The sequence below is a fragment of the Eulemur rufifrons genome, chromosome 1 (assembly GCF_041146395.1).
Source record: "Eulemur rufifrons isolate Redbay chromosome 1, OSU_ERuf_1, whole genome shotgun sequence".
In the NCBI taxonomy this organism is placed as follows: Eukaryota; Metazoa; Chordata; class Mammalia; order Primates; family Lemuridae; genus Eulemur; species Eulemur rufifrons.
Genome location: NC_090983.1, coordinates 95189028 through 95215090, shown reverse-complemented (window position 1 = coordinate 95215090; position 26063 = coordinate 95189028). Strand labels below are relative to the sequence as shown.

The 26063-nt window shown below is 37.4% G+C and overlaps 1 protein-coding gene across 8 annotated transcripts in view; it reads left to right on the top strand.

Annotated features, from left to right (window-relative positions):
- CLASP1 (cytoplasmic linker associated protein 1) overlaps positions 1 to 26063 on the top strand; it is a 263544-nt gene that overhangs the window by 177458 nt on the left and 60023 nt on the right. For 2 of the 8 annotated variants that reach the window (XM_069462102.1, XM_069461854.1), the window contains 8 exons: positions 678 to 785; positions 3509 to 3535; positions 6038 to 6205; positions 19264 to 19367; positions 21270 to 21293; positions 22671 to 22915; positions 24926 to 24989; positions 25224 to 25226. In XM_069462102.1, the coding sequence (XP_069318203.1) occupies positions 678 to 785; positions 3509 to 3535; positions 6038 to 6205; positions 19264 to 19367; positions 21270 to 21293; positions 22671 to 22915; positions 24926 to 24989; positions 25224 to 25226 (743 nt within the window). Of the gene's footprint in view, positions 1 to 677; positions 786 to 3508; positions 3536 to 6037; positions 6206 to 12134; positions 12243 to 16314; positions 16378 to 19263; positions 19368 to 21269; positions 21294 to 22670; positions 22916 to 24925; positions 24990 to 25223; positions 25227 to 26063 lie in introns of all 8 variants that reach the window. The other 6 variants (XM_069461638.1, XM_069461691.1, XM_069461772.1 and 3 more) reach the window with 6 other exon arrangements.

Sequence of the window (26063 nt, the reverse complement as noted above, 5' to 3'; positions counted from 1 at the left end):
GGGTTAATTTTTTTCATAGCTGCCTACAGCACTGAATTACTTTTAGGCCATCATTTCTCTGGGTACTCCAAATATTGATTGTTTTTAGCTTTATCTTTTATAGCCTAGAAACTTATTGACATACATAGTTTAAAATAGAAGTTTCATGCTGCGTGTAAAAACACATTTATTCACTGGGGAACTAGAGTTTTTCTGATTGCTGGGTTAAGAAGGTGAAGTTCTTTTGGGTTTTTTTTTTTTTTTTTTGCATTCTTTTTTCTATAGTATTTTTCTTACAATGACAGTATTTTCTGTTTATGGAAATTTGTCAGATTTGTAGACAATAAAAGAATTTATTCTGGAAAACAAATTCTCAAATGGACATCACCTCCTCATCTGAAAATATAATATGCCAAAATAAATGAATCCTAAGCACCTGCAGGTCCATGGCTCCCTCTCAGGAGCAGGAGTTCCTACTGTGCCTATAGAACACGTGTGTGCAGATCATACAGACGTGTGTGCACACATAGGGAGACATGTCAGACCTCATGTGGGGTGGACCTGGCTCACGTAGACGCTCCTGCTCCCCATGTAGTTGGCCCAGTCAGCGCCCCTCAGGTGGGGTGTAGGTTCTTTTCTTGAGTAGGTAGCACTTACTGAAAATGTTATGGAAACGCTGTTTTTCCTGTGTCCTCCAGGTCGCATCCGCACGAGAAGGCAGAGCTCTGGGAGTGCCACCAACGTCTCCTCTACACCCTCTGATAGTCGGGGCCGCAGCCGTGCTAAAGTTGTTTCACAGTCCCAGCGTAAGAAGTATATTTTATGCTCTTGGTTACCTTAGTTTTGTTCAATAGCCTATTCTACAGTTGAACATTTTTCAGTATTTACATTGACTTCAGGAAGAAAACTCATTTCTGTGGCTCTAAGATACTGTGAGTAGGGTAAGCGTACAAAATGGAGCATTCCAGGCATAATCTTGTCTCCTTTCCAGATGGTTTAAATTTTGTATAGTTAGGCATTAAACACTAAAATGTAGTTTCTCTCCCTCTTTTGAAGCCTCTCAAATTGAAACGTATCTGTTCTGTGACTTATTTTTGTGTTGATAATGAATTGTCTGATGTAATTTTAGAGCAGTACGGGGCAGAACTGTTAATGCTCAATTCTTTCCAGTGGCAAATAAGTAAATCCATTAAAAGCTCTCCCCCTTTAACCCTGTGTTCTAACATTTGCAGCCTGCATCTCTCTTCTTGCCAGTGTGGGCTCTGGCTTTGCCTAGCTGCTCTTGCTTCCATGACTGCTGCTCTGTGTATGTGAATTCAGTGGTTTGTTAGCCTCAGGCATGAAAGCAGCCACAGCTGGAGTGCATTTGTTCTGATCACGCTTAGGCTCCAACCTTGGTGTCTCACGTTCCAGCTACACGTAAATTTGAGTGGCCCGCTCCCTCTCTGTGCACATAGAGTAGAGCTGGGTATCACAGTGCTCCTGGGCAAGGTGAGCTTGGGAAGGAAGAGTCTTCCGTCCCCAGGAGCTGCGTGCAGTCCCTCAGCACAGCACTCCTTGGCTGACACGTATCTACCTCCTCTGTGGCCCCAGGAGCTGTCTGGCTTTTGTAGAGAGCACTCAGTCTGCAGCCAAACCTTAGGAGCTCTCTTAGTGTTGAGAATGCCTTTCTCAACTCCCTCTGAATTTAAATTCTTATCCATGTCCATCTGATAACTTTAGTCTTCATGTTAAACAGGCTTATATCCTTTCTGCAAAGAAAGCCAAAGGTCAGCCATATTACTGCCTTTGGTGAGGTGGCAGAACCTTTCTGTGGCATAGGTTGTATTGTGTAGTGTACACTACAAGCAAGGGCTTCCGTGTCAGACAAACCTGGGTTTGCATCTTGGCTCCACTGTGATACTGGGTGAGTCTTTTAACCCTCATGAGCCTTTGTTTCACTGTCTGTAAATTCAGTAATAACGAGTCCCACCCACATGGGGCTTGCATGAGGATTTAGTGAGAATCATGAGCCTAGCGTGTGATGGACAGTCAGGAAATGGAAGCAAATTGCATCAGGTCAGCAGACTCCTATCCTAGCTGAGGTTGAGCTGCCTTCACATTTCCTTCTTCTCTCTCCCTGTCTGCTTTAGTAGGGTCAGGAAAGAAGGCAAGCCTGGATTTGTACAGTGAGGAATATAAATAAGGATAGAGAGTCTATTAAGACCAAGAATGCCCTACTTACCGTAGAACTTAACCTGGATTTTCATTCAGATCCAGGGTGCAGATGTAGCCCAGGAGCTTCTACCTTGGGAACAACATCCTGGCTCTGGTTATTCTCTTGAACCCTGGTGACTCCTGGAGACACAGAACGATATAATGCTGTGTCATGACCTTGTAAATATGGGTCAAATCTTACTGCAAAGGAATTCTTGACAAAAATTGTTTAAGTCTCAGAATATAGACTCAGTGAAATTGAGTCAAATGAAAAATGTCTGAGCCTTTAACTGTACAGCATTATTTCCTTCTTTGGAGGATGAAGGTTGAACAGTATTTTACATTTTGGTTTGTGTCTGCTGTTTATCAGCATTGGCCTCTTCAGGGTTTCCTGCCCAGCTGGGTCAGCACTGTATTTCTCTATATATATTGCAAGTTTTAGGAATCCATATGTTACCTCTGCTTTAAGAGGTGGTGAAGATTACAGTTTCTTCTGTAGTAGGGTGAGGGTGATGATAGAGCTTTAATCCTTCAGTCTTATTAAAGTACTATAAGAATACTGTAAATACTCTTACCTTGGGGCTCTACTTTAAAAACTCTTCAGTTTTACTTAGCAAATTGCACTCAGGAAGGGAGATCACACCAAACACTAGCAAATGATCAAACGTGCACCTTCAGCTTATGCCTATAAATTAAATATTTTTAAAAGTTATTTTAATAAGAGATAAATGTAAGCATATTTTTATATATTATAAATACAGATAAACTAGTATTCTTAGTCCTGATTTAATACTAAGTAGATTTTATTAATATTAGATTTAGAGCTCTTAATAATTGGTATATTTTAAACATTTGAGGATTAAGAGAAGTCATAGGACATTCAGGTGAAACTAATAGCATTTTCTTTCAATGCATGGATCTTTATTGAGCACTTACTATGTGGTAAGCACTGTTGAAGATGGTAGTGATACACCAATGAGGAAATTACGATCACTTCCCTCAGGTTGCTTAAAGCTAGAGAGTAGCTGTTCTCTGGGAAGAGGCCAGGTGCTTGTCTTACTCTTCTCTGCATCTTCTAAGCCCAGCACTGTGCCTGGCACATGTAGGTTTGTAAGTGTTTTATGAACAGATCTGAAATAAGTGCCAATGTAGGATGATTAAACGTAAGTACAGAAATAGACAAGGAGGAACAAGTCCTAGAAAAAAATAGCTATTTTGCTAATATGTTTGTGAACAATGACGTTTGTTTTGTGTTGCATGCTGACCTGCTGTATTGTGTTATTGTCTTTTAATCTACTTTTTGCCTGTCCTTTGGTCTGCTCTCATAATCAAGGATCCAGATCTGCTAATCCTGCTGGTGGTAAGCCATTTCTCTTCTTGCCTTTTTTGTTTTTGTGGCATTCTCCCTCACCCCTTGTTCCTTGCACAATATTAATTTCTCTCTCTGTATTATGAGCTTAGTTAATCTTTCTGCATTTTTTTCTGTGTGTTCAAATTCTAGAGTTTGAAATGGATTTCTTTTCCCCTTATACATAGCTTAATAGTTTATTTGTGTGCTTAAATTTTATGGGCAAAATTAGTAGGTCCTGAGACAAATTCCTTATAGTAATGTATATTGCTGATTTTACAATGATTTTTCGCTTCACATTGTAGTTAAATCATTGAGTTTTGTGAGTAGTTGCCTAAGTGATTCATTTGAATGATGGTAGTTTTAATATATATTAATTATTTTAAAATTATATATACATGTATGTGTGTGTATATATGTATGTATATATTGTATATAAAATTTCCATGTAAGTATTTTAAAGATTTTTTTTCCTCTAGGTCCTTCTATTTTAGTGCAACAAATGTATACTTTACATTTTAGAATCGTATTGCCTTCTCTACTTAAGGAGATGATCTAAGTAAATGACTGCCATTTGAGTGTATTGGCATGATGTTTAAAATTTTGCTGTTTTTTCAGAATTTTGTTTCATAAAAAAAGTGATTATATAGCTATCTGGCTGCTTAGCTATTAATAAAAGTTACCAGCCATATTATTTGTTTTTAATTTACAATTTTATTGCACACTTCTCAGAGACTGTGGTGTTTGTTATTTCTACTTTTGTAAATTTTTTGAGATTTGCTTTGAGGCTTAGCGTATAGTTGAGTTTTGTAATATTCATGTGTGTAAGGGTGAAAAGATACGTGTTCTGTTTGTTGGGATATACATGTGTATGTGGGAACTGTATGCGTATACATACATATACACACAAAATACAATTTTGACTGCTCCGGCAATTTCTGTGAGGTGTATTAGTCTTCCATTAGTTATTAGGTTGGTGCAAAAGTAATTGCGGGTTTGGACCGTGAATTTTAAATCATCATAACTAGGCTCAAACACATCTTTATTAATCAAAGTGGGAATCATTACAATCAACACATTTTTGCCAACAAGAAATAAGTTTCTTTATTTCTGTAGCATAAAAATCCATGCTTCAAGATTCCATGAACTCTTTTGGAAAGCATTTTCTGCATCCTGCTCCTTGTGGAAGCGTTTTCCCTGCAAAAAGTTGTCGAGATGCATGAAGAAGTGGTAGTGGGTTGGCGAGGGGTCAGGTGAATATGGCAGATGAGGCAAAACTTCATAGCCCAGTTTGTTCAGTTTTTGAAGTGTTGGTTGTGCAGTGTGCGGTCGGGCATTGTTGTGGAGAATTGGGCCCTTTCTGTTGCCCAGTGCCTGCTGCAGGCGTTGCAGTTTTCGGTGCATCTCACTGATTTGCTGAGCATACTTCTCAGATGTAATGCTTTCGCAGGGATTCAAAAAGCTGTAGTGGATGAGACTGGCGGCAGACCGACCACCAGACAGTGACCGTGACCTTTTTACTGGTGCAAGTTTGACTCTGGGAAGTGCTTTGGAGCTTCTTCTCAGTTCAACCACTAACAATTGGTCATCACCGGTTGTCGGATAAAATCCACTTTTCATCGCACATCACAATCCAATTGAGAAATTGTTCATTGTTGTTGCATAAAAGAAGAGAAGACAACATTTCAAAACGATGACTTTTTTGATTTTCGGTCAGCGTATGAGGCACCCACTTACTGAGCTTTTCCACCTTTCCAATTTGCTTCAAATGCCAAACAACTGTAGAATGGTCAACATTGAGTTCTTTGGCAACTTCTTGTGTAGTTGTAAGAGGATCAGCTTCAATGATTGCTCTCAGTTGGCCATTGTCAACTTCCAATGGTCGGCCACTGCACTCCTCATCTTCAAGGCTCTCACCTCCTTTGCAAAAGTTCTTGAACCACCACTGCACTGTACGTTCATTAGCAGTTCCTGGGCCAAACGCGTTGTTGATGTTGCTAGTTGTCTCCACTGCTTTATGACCCATTTTGAACTTGAATGAGAAGATCGCTGGAATTTGCTTTTTGTCTAACATCATTTCCATAGTCTAAAATAAATATAAAATAAACAGCAAGTAATAAGTCATTAGCAAAAAACCATGAAGCAAGAAGTGTGCATTAAAAGGATGTATAACATAACCACATTTATTTAAAAATGTGTTCCAATATCAAAGGACAAATTTCAACAATGCTAAAACTGCAATTACTTTTGCACCAACCTAATAGTCTTTCTATGAGGTCCATTATGGCTTTTTCCATTTCTCCCTGTATATTAGTATAGATACTCTTTTATGATATTCAGTGATTTTTTTTATGCTCCTACATTTAAAAAAAATTAGCACTACTGCCAACTAAAAATCTTATTTTTATGTAAAATTCTCTTAGTATTTAATCCAAGTTAATGTGTAAAAACTGGCTTCTGAAATTATTATAATTTAGTCCCTCATTTGCATCTTTTGTTTTACTTCATTTTTAGCTGGCAGCCGGTCAAGCTCCCCAGGGAAATTGTTGGGAAGTGGTTATGGTGGAATTGCTGGGAGTTCCTCGAGAGGCCCACCTGTGACACCGTCTTCAGAAAAGCGAAGCAAGATTCCCAGGAGTCAGGGATGTAGCCGAGAAACAAGTCCAAACCGAATAGGATTAGGTAAGGATTTTCAAAGATCTTGGAACACCATTCCCAGCTTGGTCATAGTTTTGATTATAATCTAATGATTGTGTCTAACTTAGGATATAGAGATTTATTCTTGAACTGAGGATGTCACTTTGCCTGTGTTAAAAAGACATTCCAGTTTGTGTTTTATACAGATTATGGCATGTTGAGGTTTCAGTTAGAAAAATGTGTGGGACTTATAGTTCAAAATGATGAGAAGGAATTATGTCATTGTAGGTTTTTGTGTGACATAGTAATTTTACAAAGCATTGGAATTGGGGGAATAGCAGGGGTTTTCCCTCACTGTTGGAAGCAACGTTGCTTTTCATTTTCCTTTCACCAATTAGCACTAAGTAGTCATTAGCCCATATGAATTTTCAAAACAATTTTTAGGGTCCATGTTTATTTTAATTTTGATCTTCTCTAGCCCTAATTGTTGAAACTGTGGTTAAAAAAATATGTGTAGTTGCTTTTGACATAATTTTGTTTAAACACAATAGCTACATATTGATGAAAACCAATATATAATCTTTATTTTTGTGTTGGAGTATTTACTTTCTTTGTAGTAGTGTGTGCAATCATGTGAATTACTCTCAGCAACTTAAAGACCTTATCTTCTCAACAATTTTTACTTTAATGTTTACTCTGATGGACTAGGGATTTTGTTAGCTCTGAGAATTAGAAGATAGGTTTAGATTCTGACTTCAGAGAGCTTGTGATCTACTGGGGAGAGATAGAATTGCAGAACAGTATGACAGATACTTTTAGAGGGTGCTCTAGGACCATAAAAAAGTAGTGTCTTAGGCCCTTGTTCACCCTGATCCTCCCAGAGTTCCTGCTTCCCAGGATAGGTCCTGTTTTAGTGAAGGACAAGGTGGGATTAGCCAGGGTGGGGAGATGAAGAGGGAGAGAAGCACATGAAGAAGCAGTCAGGCGATAGCGTGCCACAGATAATTCACTTGGCTGCTGCAAAGGAAGTTAGTTCGCGTGGATGGGAGTTGGGGGCAGAGACTGGTAGGGTCCAGCTTATGAAAGTCCTTGAAGGCCCCCTGAGCTACGAGAAGGCAGGAGCAGATATTTAAGAATAGACAGGATTCAGTTTGAACGCATATTTCCAAAGCAAGTAAAAAGTATTTGGTGATTTCATTAATTTCTATGATGCCAACTTTCTATTGGCATTATATAGCATGATCTCTGAGCTGATAAGTTATTTGGGTGTTGATGTGGATACAACCACAGAAAAGATCACAGTTGGAATATCTAAATTTCATATCTCATGCTGTAACATGTATGTGTTTGGGTCTGATTTTGTTTGGAAAATGCATTTGGTTTTAAATCTAGGTGTTAGGCTTCAGCTGTCCTTTTTCCATACTTAATTGTTTAAGTTTATAGGATGTCTGTAATCCCTGTTAGCTTTGTACTTGTTTTTGTTTTGGGATTTTTCTTTTTATATTTATTAGAGATGACATTTTAACCTCCTTCTTGAAATTGGGAAATAACCCAACTTCATTTATCTAACGTAACTCTAAGACCTAGTGTTCCATCACTTTAACTATGGAGTTTGCATTGTATATAGCTGAAAAGACAGCACTTAAGAGCTTTTCAAAGAGGTATTATGAAACACCAGTGAGAACTAAAGAGGTCATTTTTCCTTCCAAAGAGTTCCTGTTTTGAAACATTATTTGAAGGTTATTTCCTTGATGTTCGTTAAGGGGATCAGTTATATGGTGAAGCTTTGAGGTCAGACATATAGTTCGGATTAAAGAAGATATTTAAACTTTAGCACTTTGTGCTAATACACACATATAAAGAAATATATGTGACTAAAATACGTCTTTACACTTTTTCCTATAATATTACTTAGAGATTTCATTTTATATGGTGGCCGATATATTAGCATTTTTCAGTAATTGTATATTATTGTGATCATTTAGTACCTACTGGATATATGCCTATATGTCTAAACATTTGGCTCATCATATAGCAGTTTTCAATATAAATGTTTGAAAAGGGGCGGAGCAGTTTTAAAGAATATTTTCTATAATCCCAAATCAGTTAATTCATCAGTTTTAGTGATATCTAAACTAGGCTTGGAATTTACACTGAAAATTATTCTAGTTATCTACACATTGTTTGCTTCAACTGTGCCTCTTTTTGTCTGAAATCATATTTCGTAACTAAATTTTCTTTTCTCATTTGTTTTAAAAATGATGCCAAGGCTCTTCTTCTTTGGCATTTCTTTAGCTAAACAGCCTATATATAATTCCTGTTAAATAACCAAGAAGCAAAATAAATTCCAGCTACTCTCTTTTTTTCTTGGCGAATTATTCCCTTGTAAGCTTTCCAGTTGAGTGGAAAAATACATTTGTAAATTGTTTCATTTTTGTGTGCCTTAAAGATAATAAAGACTTTATAGATAATAAAGTCACATAAATCCCTAGCGCCTATAGTTGTTATATTTTGGAAGCTTGCCTTTAGTTCCCTTCTTCCCCTGCTCATCTATTGAAAAGGCTATTAAAAACTCACTTGCCGTTTACACGCTATGAATATGTATTTAGAATGCTTTAAGATTTTCTGGTTAAGGCCGGGCGCGGTGGCTCACGCCTGTAATCCTAGCACTCTGGGAGGCCGAGGTGGGCGGATCGTTTGAGCTCAGGAGTTCGAGACCAGCCTGAGCAAGAGCGAGACCCCATCTCTACTAAAAATAGAAAGAAATTATATGGACAGCTAAAAATATATATAGAAAAAATTAGCCGGGCATGGTGGCACATGCCTGTAGTCCCAGCTACTCGGGAGGCTGAGACAGGAGGATCGCTTGAGCTCAGGAGTTTGAGGTTGCTGTGAGCTAGGCTAACGCCACGGCACTCACTCTAGCCTGGGCAACAGAGTGAGACTCTGTCTCAAAAAAAAAAAAAAAAAAAAAAAAAAAAAAAAAAAAGATTTTCTGGTTAAAAATACTTTCAAAGAATTAAAATTAGTGATAATCCATTTCAACTGTGAAATTAAACTGTCCAAGGAGAAGACATGACAGTGTCTAGACCAGAGAGGCATTTTCATGTCTTTAACTTCTGGTTGTTTTTATTAATCCTTTGTACTTCTGCTTTTCAATGTGAGTTCTGGTTGGATCTTCCCTTAAAAGACAAAAGTCAGGATTACCATTAAAACACTGTGAAGATGGGGTAGGAAATGAAAACCAATCACATGGTTTTCAGGGCTCCCCAGCATTTCATGTAAGCACAAGATGGAAGAGCTGCCTGGGACGCTGCTGTTAGGGTTGGCACGGCAAGCCCGTGCTCACTGTGTCTGCCGCTTCGTCCTCCGTGACGTATTCTCACACAGAACGTTTGGTTGTGGCACTTAAACGACAAGTTGATTTGGTATAATTTTTTTTAAGTTTTGACCACCTAATTAGTCTATAAAAATCATTTATTTATATAGTTATTTAAAATCCTCCTTGTAGATTAGTCTTTGAAAGTGGTGTTATAAGTGAGTGGGTGTTTTTTCCTCTCATGCTTTAAATTATAACATTTGAACTATTGATGTCACCACTAGATGTACTTTAATGAGGTTTAGGGTAACTATGGGCAGATTTTCACAAAATTGTAAAAAGAAAGAAATCTTTTTATGTATACGACTACTGGTCAGCACGAATGGGTGAATGAACTTTCCAGGTGAAATATCAGAAGGGGTAAACTTGTTGAGAAATTTGTATGTACTGTTATTTCAAATCATATATGTCTATCCCTGTTAATGTTCTTTAATGTCCTCACAAAGCAGAGTTAGCCCAGAGAATGCATTTCTTACTGTTGTAGCTTGTATATGAATTTAAGGAAGGAGAGCTGAGTAAAAGTTCAAAAGTAATCAGGCAAGAACTATTAAGAAAATGCTCAAATAAGTATGAACTTATATGAAAAACTTACCAGGACTGTTTTTATTACTTTGTGATTATTTGTTTTGGAGTGGGTGATGGAATAAGACAAGATTTTCATGTGTGCCATTCAGCAGAGACTCTGAAGTACTTATGTGTGTGGGTTATTTATTTCATTGTATCCTTCTCATTTAAATGATGGGACTATTTCTTGATCCTCATTTGCCTGAGGGGAGGCTGAGACACAGAAAGGCCAAGCGGCTGGACCATGAGTTAGCCTGGAACTGGAGAAGTCACTTTATGGCTCAGATGTAGCGTTGTTCTTCTAAGGATGAGCAGTTTTGCTTTGTACATTCTAGGAAACTTTTCCATATTGGAACTATTGGAACTTAAAAAACTATTCCTTAGTTTTTTAAAGGATTTAATATGGTACCTATTCCTTTTGCCCTCATTGTAGGAGCTGTGTAGAATGTTATCAAGAATTGCTGATAAAATAGCCACTACTACTTTGAGTGAAAACTCAGTATTTTCCTGTCACTCTGGCAAAATTGAGGAGAGTGTAGGAATTTCTAATGAAGCTCCAATGAAGCCTTGTTTGGCCTGATTGCTCGGAGTGCATCCTGTGCCTGACCTTTTTTGGCCTGGGCAGTATAAGCATTTGAACATTGTTTAAAAGCCTTCAGGGTCTAGTTCAACCCTAGCACTGAGCACCTGAGCACAATAGGAAGTTGGCTTTATTTTTCACTTTCATATTCTTTTTTATCATGGAATTTCATGATTCTGGTTTGTAAGGCATTCTTGTTACAGTTTGGCTGTACAATAAATCTTTGCTCTGAAAAAATAGGGTATGCTCATTGTAATACAGAATAAGTGTTTTTACATCAAAGAATCACTGATGTATTGATTTATTGCTTCCAAAATCTCTGAGAAAGACATTTCTATCTAGTTCAGAAGTTGTAGATCCTCTCAAAATGGAAATGTATATTGTTCCTGTCAGCTATTATGTTATGCATTCCACCTTCACTCATTCAGTATAGAAGGTTGTTTTGGAGTATTTTGCTGCTAATATATTTCCATTTTCTCAAATTGAGAAACAAAGGTGTCATGGTCTTTTCTGAGCTTCACAGCCAAGTTATTAATATTAGACCTTAGGTTGTTCATGTGACTCTGTCTTATAGTCTCAGTGTTTTATAACATGAGAATAACAAGCTCTATCTATAGATAATCATAAAGTAATTTACTCTTCTTAGGTCAGTGGAGGGATCTTTTACCCAAATAATTGAAAGTATCAATCTACTTGCTGTTGATTCAGCGTAGAAGACTGTGTCAGTGATGGTGCTTGGTAGAGACCACAGGCAAATCTTTTTGCATTCCTAGAGAAAAACCTGGGATTAAATGTTGGGATCAGTAAAGGATAGCAGCCTCTACTCTTTATATCTGTTGGTTCAGATAATTGAATATGTTTGAAGCATCTGCTCATTCACTCAGAGTGGATAGACTCTAGCTGTGTTGACCCTTAAGGCTTCTCTTTGTAAAGAAGGCCAGCCTGGGAGAAGTGAGCCCTCTTCCTTTTCATTAGGTAAGTTCACGGACCAGACCTTTATTCTGACTGTTTGTTAATCTAAATTAAATTACCCTTCTAAGAACCAAGTGCATAATGAAAACAGCTTTGGTCTTTTGTCTTCTTGTGGAGAAGTTTGCTACCCCCATATAAGCTGATCATTTCTAAAAGGCTTGTAGTCTTGTATTTTCTGATGCCAGTTTGTTCTTTGGAAAAATTTCTTTTCATTTCTTACATTTAGGTGTAATTTCACCTTCATACTAAAATTCATAGCTTTCTGAGGCATGGAGCGTAATCAGGTTTTTACCCAAACTCTCTTGTGTTGGCACGTCAGTCAGTGAGACCGCAGCATGGACAGGTGGCTCAGTCGCCAGAACTCCCCAGCGCGGACAATGTCATAATTACATTAACCGAATGTGACTGACGATTTGTGAGTTTTTCTGTCTTCATTAAACTTGTTCACCTTCTCTGAAACCCCTCATGCTGCACGCTAGCACGGAGCAGCCGTATCCCTCGACCCAGCATGAGTCAGGGGTGCAGCCGCGATACCAGCCGTGAGAGCAGCCGAGATACAAGCCCTGCTCGGGGCTTTCCTCCACTTGGTGAGTACACGCAGGCGCTGACTGAGGAGCGGAGTTCCTCTCCCTGCTCCAAATGCTTGTCCGAGACACTGCTAGGTGGAATGACCCGCTTTCCCTCCTCTACTGTCCTTGTGGTCCTTTCTTCTTCCTTTCCTCTTCCTTAGTTACCCTTTGTTGTCCCCCTCTGCATGCTTGAATTTTGGCAACTTCCAATTTTCATATATTAGAGGAAAAAAGCACCACTTCACTCTGTACTATTGTCACTGGTGACCACTTGTCAGGTGAGCCCATCTGAGTGGTAATTTCTAACAGAAGGCAAAACTCAGCCAAAGTGAGCTGCTGCTTAAAAATAAAGTTAATCCAAAGTTTATCCTTACTCATTGAAGTTTTACAATTTATCTCAAATTTTACTAAAGATCAGTCTACATGTGATTTAACTCAAGGAACAAAAGTGCAATCATGATAATGTTTAGAAAACAAAATTAGTTTTCTTTTTAGTGTTATTTGTCCTGCCTTTCTCTAAAATGAACGCATACCTTTTTCGTTACTACAAACTATTAATCCCCAAAGACATATGTCAGCACGTACTTTTATGAAAAGGAATATTTTGTATTCTTCAATAATTATTTTTTAGTTCCTTGGCATCTTAAGTGCTGTACAGATGTATATTTTCCGCTTTTAATTATCACATGGAAGTATGGACTGCAGCAGTCTCTTATTTTGACTATGTGATTATGTAACTGGTCTTTGAAATATGTAAATGTCACTGCAGAAGAGGGATGTTAAAAGCATAATGTCTCAATATTTGCCTCTACTTGTCTCCTTCTAATGTCATATACTTCTAATATCTTTTTTCCCCAATCAGTATCAGTAATCAAAATCTAGATATATTTCTTTAAGGCCCATTGTCCTCTGTGAGGTTCTGGAAGAGAGCACGTCAGCAGATGCCAGAGCCCTGCTGGATGATAGCCTTGACTTAATGAGCTAATACCTGTTGTAAGGTATTGTACCTGGTTAGCACAAGCCCTTGAGTGGGCCAGTTTACCTAGTGCATGTCAGCTATTCAACAATAATCTGAAACATTAGAGCAGAATTTTCAATAAATGAGGGGTGTCAGTGAAGGGTTTTGTTTGTTCTTTTTTTTTCCCCCTTGAATGAACTGGTGATTTTTCCTTTTAAATTAAGGCTGTATATCTCTGCATCCTTGCTCACTATTTGACCTTCCAAATATCCTATTATATGAATAAACAATTTAATCTGTTTATTGGTTATTTTGTCTCTTAGAAGTAATTCAGTGTTTTTATTTTATACATGTGCTGGCATTTTTAATACTGTCCATAGAAACAGCCTTTGTAATCTGGCCTGTGGTCTATGGACCAGGCAAGGTGTGCTGAATTCTTAAGGTCCTAATTGCACTCTAAGTAGTTGAGTGATCTTGTCTGTTTTTCACTTTCTTTGGCTAAGTGGATCTGCTTAACTGTCTTGGTGACAGCCCAGAATGTTGAAATGTATAATTGCTACTCCCAAGGCAGAAAGTGTGGATTAGCATCAGCTTGTGTCTTCTGTTCATAGTTAATGTCTTTGAGCTAAATTTTTATACTATGCGTTTTTTTGCCCCTTGGGTTAAACCTGTCCATAAAACTTACGTCCAGCAAGAACAACTGTGTTCATGTGTACCTGCACCATTTGGAGCAATCAGGCGGCTGATGCCTCGTGGTCCCGGTTCACCTTCTGGGACAGGTATTATCTTCGGAGTCTTAGGGAGATTAAGCCACTTTCTCGAGGTCACACAGCTAAGTGGTGGAGTTTGAATCCATATTTGACTTCAAGGCTGCTTCATTTGAAAGTAGTTCTGATAATTCAGTGTCTTTCGTCTGTTCTCAAAAATGTTTTAAATGGTATCTCTGGGGCCTCTGCAGGGTTCGACACATAGAAGGCGCTCAGATGTTGAGCCTGTGATTTCCAGGATTGGTGTTAGGTCCTGGGAATTCAAAGATACATCCCAGATGGTGGTTGTCCTCAGGGGAGCTTACTACATATCCTCCAAAGGTTCCTTCTTTATCTCGTTCGTTTCAATAATCACTTCTCTCACCGCTTTTGGAAATTAATGAGATTATGTGTTGGTGCTCCTTTGAATCAAATTATATAGCGAACTTTCATTTTAAAAAAAAGGAATGAAAGTAAATATGTTTTAGTGAATATATATTGTTTTTAAGTTTGCATTTCTATTACAAGATTGTTTTGGACCATTTTAATGGTGTAAGTGTATATTTATATAGTTACAGTGGTAAGTTTTGATTAGGTAAAATTAAGGGCTCTAGGACTGTGATGTAAATCAGGCATTGACATAAGTGGGTCCTCCTTGGATTCTATTTTTGGGTGTTCACTTGTGAATGGGACAGAGTACTCACTTGTGTAACAGAACTACTTTGGAATATTCTGTTGAGACAGAACGAAAGGACGACTTTATAAGGAACCTACATATCAATTATTGCTTAAAAACTATTTTGAATTTATTGTATCTTGAAGCTATCAAGATGCAGTACTTATGTGTTTGTACAATAAATGCATAGTCTGCTTGAGTCTTAAAATATTTTGCCAACTTCCTTATTTAAGGAAAGCGATAATTTTATAAATCTGTTTTAGAAATTTATCTTTACTTTTTCTGAATCTTGAGAAAAGAGGAATTTTTGTTTCTTTCTGCATGCTGGTGAAAATTTGTCCTTATTGACCGGGTAACTTTGCTATTTAATACCACAGGGATGCATGTGCTATAAACTGACGTGAGCTTAAAAAATAAATTGTAATACATTGAATAATTTGAGGTTTTGATATTTTATGACTAAATATGAGAGTATCAATGTGTATAGAATACTCCAGTAGTGTGGGTGAAATGTAGCACCGCTCAGTGTTACTTTGTTAAACCTCTACATTTTCTGTGGTATAATCATTTTTCAGAGTAATGAATGGAAGCATATTATCTTTTGCTTTTTGCTGAGGTGAAGAAGAGCTGTATGTTGCATGGATCGATGGTCAATAAGTCACTGTTTTGAATCAAGTCTTTATCTCATAATTATTTCTAAAAGTTATTCTCTCTCCACATGAGGACAGAGTTTGGCATTTATTTCCTCAGGTTGATGAATTAATGTACTTAATATGAATACTTGCTAACAAAATGATCTTTTGATGTCTAATTATAAAATTGGAGTTTGCTCTTAGCTGTTGATGCTACCACCACCACTTCTAACCACTGTTTTAAGTGCTTATGTATGATCTCTTTAATCCTCTGAATAAGTCCCAAGAGAGAGGTAATCATTAGCACCATTTTACAGATGAAGAAACTGAGGCACAGAGAGGTCTAACACTTTGCCCAAGGTCCTACAGCTAATTGTGATCAAACCAGGCTTTATGGTTGTATTACCAAACTGGTGCTTTAAACCAGAATACTGCAGCTGCCTCTCAAGGAAGGTCACTAAACTTATTACAACCAAATTTCCAACAGTTAGGATACATTAATAATTAGGATATTCATGCAACAGAACAACAAACATTTTGGGGAAAATGGAATTACAGTTGTTGAGCTCCCTTCCTGTGATTTCATTCTATTTCTGTTAAAACAGCATTATGAACTTCTATGCTTTTGTTTTTGGTGCATGATTGCATATGCATCACATACTGATGAAACATCTCGTGAGCTGAGTTAATAATCCATCTTATTGCTGTTTCACTCGGGGGTGTCGACGGTGCTCTGGACTCCTGATGTTCTTCATGTTGCATATTTCCATACTGGCTGATGGAGGCTTCATGGCGTGACTATAAACCTGGAGTCCAAGTTGGTTGTGCACACTTCGTTTGGAGCACCTTAAAGAGTGCCTTTGTCGTGCCTGTGTGTTACTAGCTGTGTGAGAGCCAGCCAGCTACTGTGCAGTTGGGATTGGCACTTGCTGTCCATTCATATCCAGCACCATTTCTTTTCATGAGAAAACATGGCCTTGTTGGTAGTAGTCCTTGCATTTCCTTTGGACTGTGGCATTTTCTGTCTTGGGTACTTCTGTGTTAATCCTGTGGGTGTTGCCGTTCCTTTTACCTGCAGCCTCTCGACGTCATTCCAGGTCCACTAGTGCTCTCTCCACTGCTGAATCTGTTGGGCAGTCAGGTGAACAAGTGCTAACTGCATGACTTGGCTTCTTCATATGTTCTAGTTTCACACCCATGTTAACATTTGTTTTCATCTGTGTCGGCTAGCACTTGGCATGTATGCACCTCATATTTTTTTTCCCCAATGTGCTTTTATTTTTTTAAGTTGTTGAATGTTTATAGTTCTGTTAATAGGCCATAGATGCTTTATAGCCTGTTTGACAACATCATTTCTCCAGTGTTCGTATTTATGTTAAAACAAAACAAAAAAATTGGGAAGGACTTCTTCCCTTTCTGCCACCCCCTGCCCAGGAAAACAACAACAAAAACTAGGTATCATGTAGGTTCCCTGTGTGCAGAGGGGGAATGCATATCGTCTGACAGAGTCTTTCATGTCCAAAGTCTTCACTCCCAATAAGCTGTCGAATATTAATGCTAGTTATTAGTGTTTAGTTCAGATTATTTTGAGGTACTATTTAGTTACCAGTGTTCCAAATTATAGCATGCATTATTTCATATGTATGAAAATAAATGTATTTTTCTAAAGGTTTTATGGAAAAATAAGATCAAGATTCAAGTAATTAAGTCAGGCCAAAGTTAGTCTTTGCAGCCTGCAGACCCCAAAACCTGTCGCAGTTCCGTTTAACAAAACCCCAAATCCACTGGTTAGCCACAGTGACAAAAAGTAGCCATACAGTAATGCATCAGTTTGCCAGATTTAACTGGCATTTTTATATGTTCACAGGCCCTGCTGACTAGTTTTCTCAATTGAGTAAGGCATAACGTGTGAATTTGCAATCTGTTGATGGTGACAATTGTTACCAATTCACTGAATCAGTTATTTTCTGTTTTTCTTCTACATGAAGCCAGCTGTACATTTTAGCTGTATGTGTTCTGATTAAGTACATTGCCCTGAAGTTTATGAGTCAGAGTGAGGGCACAGTCATATGTGTCCATCCCTGGGAAAATTGAGCTTCATGATTGTGTCAGAACAGTGAGAACATGGAACAGATTTTAGTGTGGCAGAAATAAAAAGTTTATAATTTTGCTTAGATCCAGACAAACATTTCCCCTAAAGATTTAAAATTCAAATTGTCTATGATATTTATCAGATGATCTACAGTCACTGTGTCTGGCAAAGCTGTATGCATCTGGGAAGCACAGATTAATTGCATTGTTTTTATAGTTTTAATTTTGTGTTCGAAAAATCAGTATTATCCTTGGAGCAAGAATTGTTGGCATGAGATCTTTTTTTTTTAATTTTTTAATTTTTTTAGGTTCCATTTTATTTAAGTTTATGCTGGGTAATTTTTAAATGGCTTATAACTGAATTACTTTCATTCTGTTACTCATAAATCTTCTACTATCTACCCTTTTTTAATGGAAAAAAAGATGAACAAAGATCATCTATAAAACTAGTGCATAGTAAATCTCACTTGTTTCATATTTCAACTGATAAATATATATAGATAGAGAGATATAATTGTTTTTGTGGTCTTTTTTAGTTTATATGGCCCATTAAATTACCTTTTAAACGTAATGGCTAAAATGACATTTGGAATGATCAGCAAATGCATTAAAAAAGGGGATAGTATAACATACAATTTTTGTTTCTTTATAAAAATTCATGATTGTATAACTCTTGACTAGCAGTGTTTAAATTTTTCTCCCTTTCCATGGTGGTGGAAGGTGTAATGTTTTGAAATTGACATTTTAAAAAAGCTAAATGATACTTCACTTTAAAAAGTTCACCAGTTTTGTAGGTGATGTCTTGTTACAGATCCAAAATTTTACATACATCATTTTATAGGAAAGAGCAATTCATGTAAAATAGATATTAGTTTCCCTTTTATTCTAAATGCTTCTGGAATATGGCTAATACAGAGATTTCCCTTGTCCAAACAGTGTCATATTTGTTACCACAGAGAAAACATTTTTATCTTAACATTTTTCTTCCAAAGGTTGTTATACATTAGAATTTTAAATAAGAAACTTTTTACCAGGAGATAATATAACACACTTACAAAGTATAACTTACACTGACTTTCTCCTATTATATATAAATTTAATCTCCAGCACTTCTTAAGGAAGGCTGGTAAGCTGACTTAATGGGACTTTAAAAAGTGAGTCTTCATTTCTATGATCATTAACAAGCTTAAAATAGTTTGAACTGCTAAAATTTATTGTAAATTATTTGGATTCTTTTCATTTTGTTTACCTGTATAAAGCTTTTATTGAAAAATCCTTTGAGGAACCCAGGTAAAAATTATACTAACTTTATTTGGATGATTAGTGTTCTGTAGTGAAAGTGCTAGATTTTTATGGTGATTCTTAAGGAATTTTAATAAATTGATTTAAAAAATAATCTTTAGTGACATAGCATCATGATGAACAAGTATCTAAAACTAATTGAGCTTAATAACAATTAAACAGTAGTGACACTAGTGAACATTTGCACAGAGATCAATTTAATGCATTTTTTTCAAAATTTCTTATTACACGTCACGTTAGAGCTCATTTATCAAACCATGAAGCTTTCTAATCAGTTTGACCAAAACACCAAAGCTACCTGCCTCTAGAAGGAAAGCTAAGTAGATTAAAAGACTCTGACTCGTAGCCCAGTTCTCTTCTACAATAAGTTCTCCCTTTCTCACATCTCAGAACTTTTTCAATAATAAAATGTCATGTTCAAACAATTTCAATTGACAGAATGCTTTGTGACAAGATAACATTAAATGCGAACAACTTAACCTCTACCACTGATAAACAAGTCAAGTATAGTTAAAATTGACTAGAGATTTCTCAATGCCTCTGTCTACTTGGTGGGAAGAGGCAGGACCCCTTGCAAAGAACTGAGAAAATTTGAATTAAAGTGACATATCTTTTGCTTTTGTTTTTTAAATAGACCGGTTTGGGCTTGGCCAGCCAGGAAGAATACCTGGTTCTGTGAATGCCATGCGAGTGTTGAGCACAAGTACAGATCTTGAAGCTGCTGTTGCTGACGCTTTGGTAAGAGGCACAATATGTACACAGTCTCTCTGAATTAATCATCTGCATTATTCTCTGTCTTAACAGGAAATTGCCCCCAAATCAGGTTACTGAATCACCTTTGACACTCTTTGAGATTGTATAAATATTGGGTAAATTTATATTATTACTGCTTTCTTCTTAAACTTTTACCTATGCACACACATAAGTGAAAATTTGCTTTATAGAAAACATTAGCATCAAGGATTTTTTTTATCTGTGCTCCACAGTATGAAGGAGGTTTTGATGACTTTGGGCTTTTCAGATGTCATTGGGCTTCTTCTTCTTCTTTTTTTTTTTTTTGTCACCATGATTTTTTCCAGCATTTCCTTTTTTCCACTAGCTTCTCTTGCTTTACAGACTTTGATGGCATATTATTATAATAGTAGGTAATAGAGTTTGAGGTTTGAAAATCTTGTATTTATTCCATTACTTCACTTGGGGGTCCATATGATTTCATGTTGTTTTGTTTTGTTTTGTTTTTTTAGAAAATGGGTTCTTAAGTAATTTAAGAAAACTTTCTGAATTTTAAGGTTAAATCTTTGAGGATTTGAAGCACTGGTGAAGTATGTTTTTGCATCATTATAATGCAGTATCTAAAATATACAAAATACTCACAACTCCTTTAATTTGTGGTTATAGCAAAAAGTTCCTTGGTAGAATTGGCTTGTGGTCAAATTGCTTTTTAAAGATGCATTTCAGCTTAGTAGTAACATAGTCTTTTGCATATTCCAGTTTATGTGCTCAGCACTTGAAATAAATATTCTTTAGAATTGTCTGGTCCCTGGCCTTGCTTCTGCTGTTTTAAGATTTATTCACTTATAAGGGGAAAAGTATATAATATCCTGCTTTAGACCCTAAAGTTTTTATTTTTAATCCAGCCATGTTTCATCTGATCAACATTTTATAATCTCTGACTACCGCGATTCCAGCTTTCATTCCTTCTTGTCTCCCATTTATTCTTGCTCAGTCAGATTACTTTGACAAGTGTCTCTGAGCAAGCAGTTTGCTGCTCTCATAATGCTTTCCCTGTGGGCAGACTGCCTGCCTGGCCAGCTCGATTCCTCGGCCTTATATGTATAAGGACTTTTTTCTGGCAGGTGCCAGAGTTAGGATAATCACTCTAACCTTGGCTTTAGTGTAAGAGTCAAGAGCTGGAACAGATTTCTGTGACACTGTTTCTTCTTCCAAGTTGTAGCATTTAGAATCTGTCTCTTATGTATTCAGAGCCCCTAGGAAGTAGAGGTCACAGAGGATGGGAAATGATGGATGTGAATCCCTGAGTTAAATGGGACTTCCAGTTAGGATGGGGGGATTTCTTAGTTCTTTAAAGAGCTGTGCAAAGTACTGTGTGCAAAGTTCTAGGAGGTAGAATAAGACTTGAGAGTTTGAGCTTTGGCTTAACTTGACTTGAGCTTTTCTGTGAGCTCAAGCTCCCATTGCATTCATGCCGCCCTCGTTACTTTTTGTCCAAACTATGTGGTCTCTGCTAGGGACCTGCTTCAGAAGAGAAAATATAGGAATGGCACAGAATCCTTGCCTCACCAAGTAGACACCCCAGGGCAGACAGGATGTCTCAGAGGAATAGATAGTGGAATTAACAGTGACCTTAGAGATGTGCCTCACTGGCACGGGAAGAGTTTTAGCAAAGAATTACAGCAAGTACCAGAAGGTCTTATGAGAGTTCTAGGAGGGTTAGGAAATGGCATTTTGAAAGCATTCTTTATTATTATTCGCTTGATATGAAACGCTTGCTAACCTGTATTTTTGGTTTGCTGAGATATGTTTTGCTGTACACTTTTGTTGCAAGAACAGTCCCCACATATGCTTCTGACATAATTCTCTATGCTTTTTCCCCATCCTTCAATATTTTCCTGCCTACAGCTGTTAGGAGACTCCAGGAGCAAGGTACCAGTGCCTTAACTTTTGTTTTACAACTTTATTTCTTCTGTTGCAAGCATATTTCTTTTAGTAGCTAGTGAAAGCAAAAAATGTAGTATAGTATAGAAATTCTGGTCTGAATTATGGTTTTGTTGAATTGTAACAACAATGATTCAGCATCATTGTTGCTTTTGTTAGTGGTAAAGTCAGTCACCTTTCACATACATCTGTTTTAGTATTTATTTTGAATGTCAAGCTCTGTTCTTTCTTCTAGTGGTATTTCATTTTATTAACTCAATTTGGACCTATTCTTATGTTGTCATGATTTCATGAATGGATTTATCAAGATTTTTCTTATTTTAGGAATCTAGTTTATGTATAAGTAGATCATGTGTTAGATGTATTAGTAAATTATATTATGATCGTATAATTTATCATCCAAACAAAGTGCTTTTGAGAATGAAAGAGGATGCTGTTCACAGTTACGCTGCAGCAATAGGCATAGGCAGAACCAGTCCTGAGCAACTTGGGATTAATAATAATAAGCCATATTATTAGAGAATTGGATTTTTATGGTTTAAACCAATAACTATTTGTTTTTCTGTTAGAAAAATTATATTTTATAAATTTTATCAATTTTGTATAGCTGTTGCCATATCATTTATGGGTTTAACTAACAGTTTTGTATTCAGGTTAAGAGAAATGAAATGAAATGAATATTATAGTCTACTTTAAAAGAAGCCTATTTGTGTTTCAAAGCTTTAAGTAAGTCTTTAATAAAAGTGGAACGGATATTTGAAGAATTTTTTGACATAGGATACTTCTGCCACTGACATTTCAAATTTATACTTTCTTAAGGAAACATGAATATTCCAACAAATTTCCCATATACCATGCCCAAGATATATTACTTTTGATTGGGGAGGGGCTGGTGGATGCACACATTTACGGTGTGTTACCTGAGCTGGATTGTTGAACATATAATTTCATTTCATTCTCATAGCAAGCCTGTGTGATAGGTATAGTTATTATGGTCTGGAACATGGGGAAGCTAAAGCAGAAAGCTTAGCAGTCTTTCTGAAGTCACACAGCCAGTCAGCGGAGGCACCAGGATTGCAACCCATGTGTCTTCCCGAGAAGTCCACGCACTCTACTAGAGGCCGTGCTCTCTCCGTCTGCTACAGAATGCTATGCTTATTACTTACTTACCTGCTGGAAGACTTCTTTTCTCTTATTTCCCTAATCTGTAAGCACAGGAAAAGAGTGTGTGTATGTGCGCGTGTGTGTGTGTGTCTGTCTTTTTACAGTTAACTCTTTGTTGTTGATTTTGTTTGGTGTGACTCATGGTCATTTCACCTTTCCATTTTTTCCTCGATCACCCCCATCCCTCGTTGGATCTGTTAGAAGAAGCCTGTGAGGAGGAGATATGAGCCGTATGGGATGTATTCTGACGATGATGCCAACAGTGACGCCTCGAGTGTTTGCTCTGAGCGCTCATACGGCTCCAGGAACGGGGGCATTCCCCATTATCTGCGGCAGACCGAGGATGTAGCAGAAGTTCTCAACCACTGTGCTAGTTCAAACTGGTCAGAAAGGAAAGAAGGGCTTCTGGGTCTGCAGAACTTACTGAAGAGCCAAAGAACACTGAGGTGAGGACAAGAACAAGTGTGTGAGCTAAGTTGGAGTCCCATGCTGTACTCATCAGGAGCTTTAAAGGGATTCCCTGTCATTTGTGGAGTCCTTACTATAAAGTTCTAGTTGCAGGGGTAGGCACTAAAGGTACTAAGGTGACTAAGACGCAGTCCTTGCCATTCAGAGGCTTCGAAATACCTGGGAAAAATTCTGTCATTTATTGGATTTACAGAGCATTTGGTTCCCTTATGTGTTACATTTGTCCAGTAGATGTTGTTTGAGAAATCCTGGTACAGTTTGCAATTCAGGTAGAAAATAAAACAGCTCTGCTGGTTAGTATCGTTCATTACACTTCAGGGTCCTGGAGAAGATGGTATCAGTCTCAGTGTAAAAAATTTTTTTATAAACATGCCTGGTAAAGCGAGAGTAAAATGGAACACTCCAAAATTATAATAGCATTATCTCTAGAATTGGTTATTTTTGCTTTTTTTTTATGTTTCTGTTTCATAAATTTTCTGAAATGAATATGCATTATTACATTTGTCAAAACAGGATGTGTTTATACCATATCTCATCAAATCTAAGGTACCATTGACCACCATTATTTTATATCCCTCTAATAATAAATGCTGTTTATTAATCATGAAATACTGATATACCATTGATTATAAGATGAATCTCAATTACAGAGATGTTAGAACATGAAAAAAGAAATGGGAATGGGAAATGAGGAATGGGCAACTTAGAATCATAAATATAGTTACATCTTTTGGATTACTTTTTTAAGCTAAATTGTGAAACTGGTGAAGTATGTGGCCACAGATGGATGTCCCTCTGGGTTCTGTAAAGCTGAGTGAGCACTGGTTGATGAGCCACTGGGCTCCAAGTGCACTCTTCAGTTAGTCTGACTCCACCCTCCTGTATTCATACCTGCCCTACACTATCCCATCTGTTCATGAAGATGATGTGAGAGGTTTTGTCATAGGCCTCCTGAAATGCCATCCTAGCATACTCCACTGATGTGTCAAAAACAAAATGAGGATGACTTGTCATGATTGTTCTTCAAGAATCTGTTTAATCCTGGTGGTCCCACTTTCTGGATTCTTTGTGTTCACCAAGTACCCATTGAATAACCTCTAGAAATCTGTTGATCAGCATTGGTCTAATCTAGGTTGCATTGTAAATAGCGTCAAGGGATCATTGAACCAACTTTCTCATTTACATAAGAAGGGATTACTCAGAGTTGATTTGGGGAAGAGAAAACCCTTTTTTCAAGGTTTGAAGTAAAAATGGGACTTGATAGTAGTCAAGGATCAGAAAAGGTAAGGGGCATCCGGGCGTGGTGGTGCGTGCCTGTAGTCCCAGCTACTTGGGCTAAGGTAGGAGGGTGGCTTGAGCCTGGGAGTTCAAGGCTGTAGTGAGCTATGATTGTACCACTGCACTCTAGCCTGGGCAACAGAGCAAGACCCTGTCTCTTAAAAAGGGAAAGGGCACCAGTGTGAAATGGGTATTTGCTTTGCCCCAGGCATGGTAGAAGGTATGAAGCAGCCACGGGACATAGCACTTCTCCTATTTGACCAGTAAAGAAATGGAGGCCTAAAGATATCATAGTACTTTGTTGTAGGAGGAATTGAGATTAAAATCCAGCTCTGTCTGACACACGCTGTTTTTAGTTTATCCCATTGCTTTTCAGCTGTGGCTGGTGGAAAACAGACTTGGGATAAAATGAAGGGGTTTTGATTCATGGCTTGGTCACTTCCAGATGTGTGAGCTTGGGTAAATCACTCTGAGTCTCAGTTTTCTCATCTGAAAATGAGAGAAAATCTATGGTTTTACGTTCTTGTTTAATTTAATCATGAATTAAATAAGAATGCATTTGTGAAAAAAACTTTGCTATATAGATACAAATTATGTAAAGCCATATAGTTGACATGAAATAAAAGGATTTTTCAGAGCAGAGCCATAACTAATTGCAGTGTTCACTTACTAAATTTTAAATTCATTGATTTCCATTTTATTTCCTCTAGTCGGGTAGAATTGAAAAGATTGTGTGAGATCTTCACCCGGATGTTTGCTGACCCACACAGCAAGGTAAGTCTGGGAATCAAGCCTTACTTACCCCAGCTGCATGTCTGCGTGAGCTGTATCATACACTACCCAAGAGTGAGAGAGAATTTCCCGTAATGCAGTTTTGACCTTACACATTTAACACCAATATCAGTGATAGTGTATGTTACATCTTTCACAAGTGGAATTCTTGGAAACTTAAATGTGCATAAAACTTGAAGTTAAAAAAGTGTGCTTCATGTAAGAGTTATCATGGAGAGAGTCAGATGTAGTCTTTCATTCAGCAAATATTTTTGCATGCCTCCTATTAGCCAAACAGTGGGCTAGGTGCTAGAATGTAAGATTATATTATAGAGCATTGTTTTTAGTTACAGTAGTAAAGAAAATAAGTGTATAATTAATCTGTATTCTGTGTAGAATATGCTTTCCTAGGACAAGATAGAAAAATAGAAGTATTTATTAAAAAACTAGATTATTTCTCAAAATGAAATTTTGCTGCTCCTAAGAACTTGCTGGGTGGTGGTCACTTAGTTGGTGCCCACACCTCCTCAGGGCCAAAGGGAACACTGACCTGGGAACTGCTTTTTTGACAAGAGAGTCCCAGCTCAGAGGGAAACACCCATGAGTGTGGGACAAGACCCTTTCTAGGGGTGGTGCTGAGAGAGTGACTCTTTACAAAAGTTTGCTTGGAGTCTAGATTTTAAATAAATACCATTGTTTGGGAGGAAGCCTTTCGAGGCTATTCAGTGCTTTTAGAGAAAGAAAACAAGAGAATGAAGATACAGAGAAAGTTAAAAGGTAGAAAAAGGACAGAGACACTAAGTGTGTAAATTGATAGAACTTTGAATCAGCAGAAGCGAATCTTAAATGCTGACATGCACGATTAGCTGTATTATACTACAGTATTCCTAGTACAGATGGCCTCTTCTAAGTCTTGCTGGGAAAAAGAAACCTGCGATGGCCAGGAAGTCCAGCCAGTTATCTTCCTTCTTTTCCTATCCTTGCTTTCTCATAGGAATTATATTTGAAATATCAAACAGCAACCTATCCATCCACCCACCTACTCACCCAGTGATTCAGCGTTTATTGAATACCTGC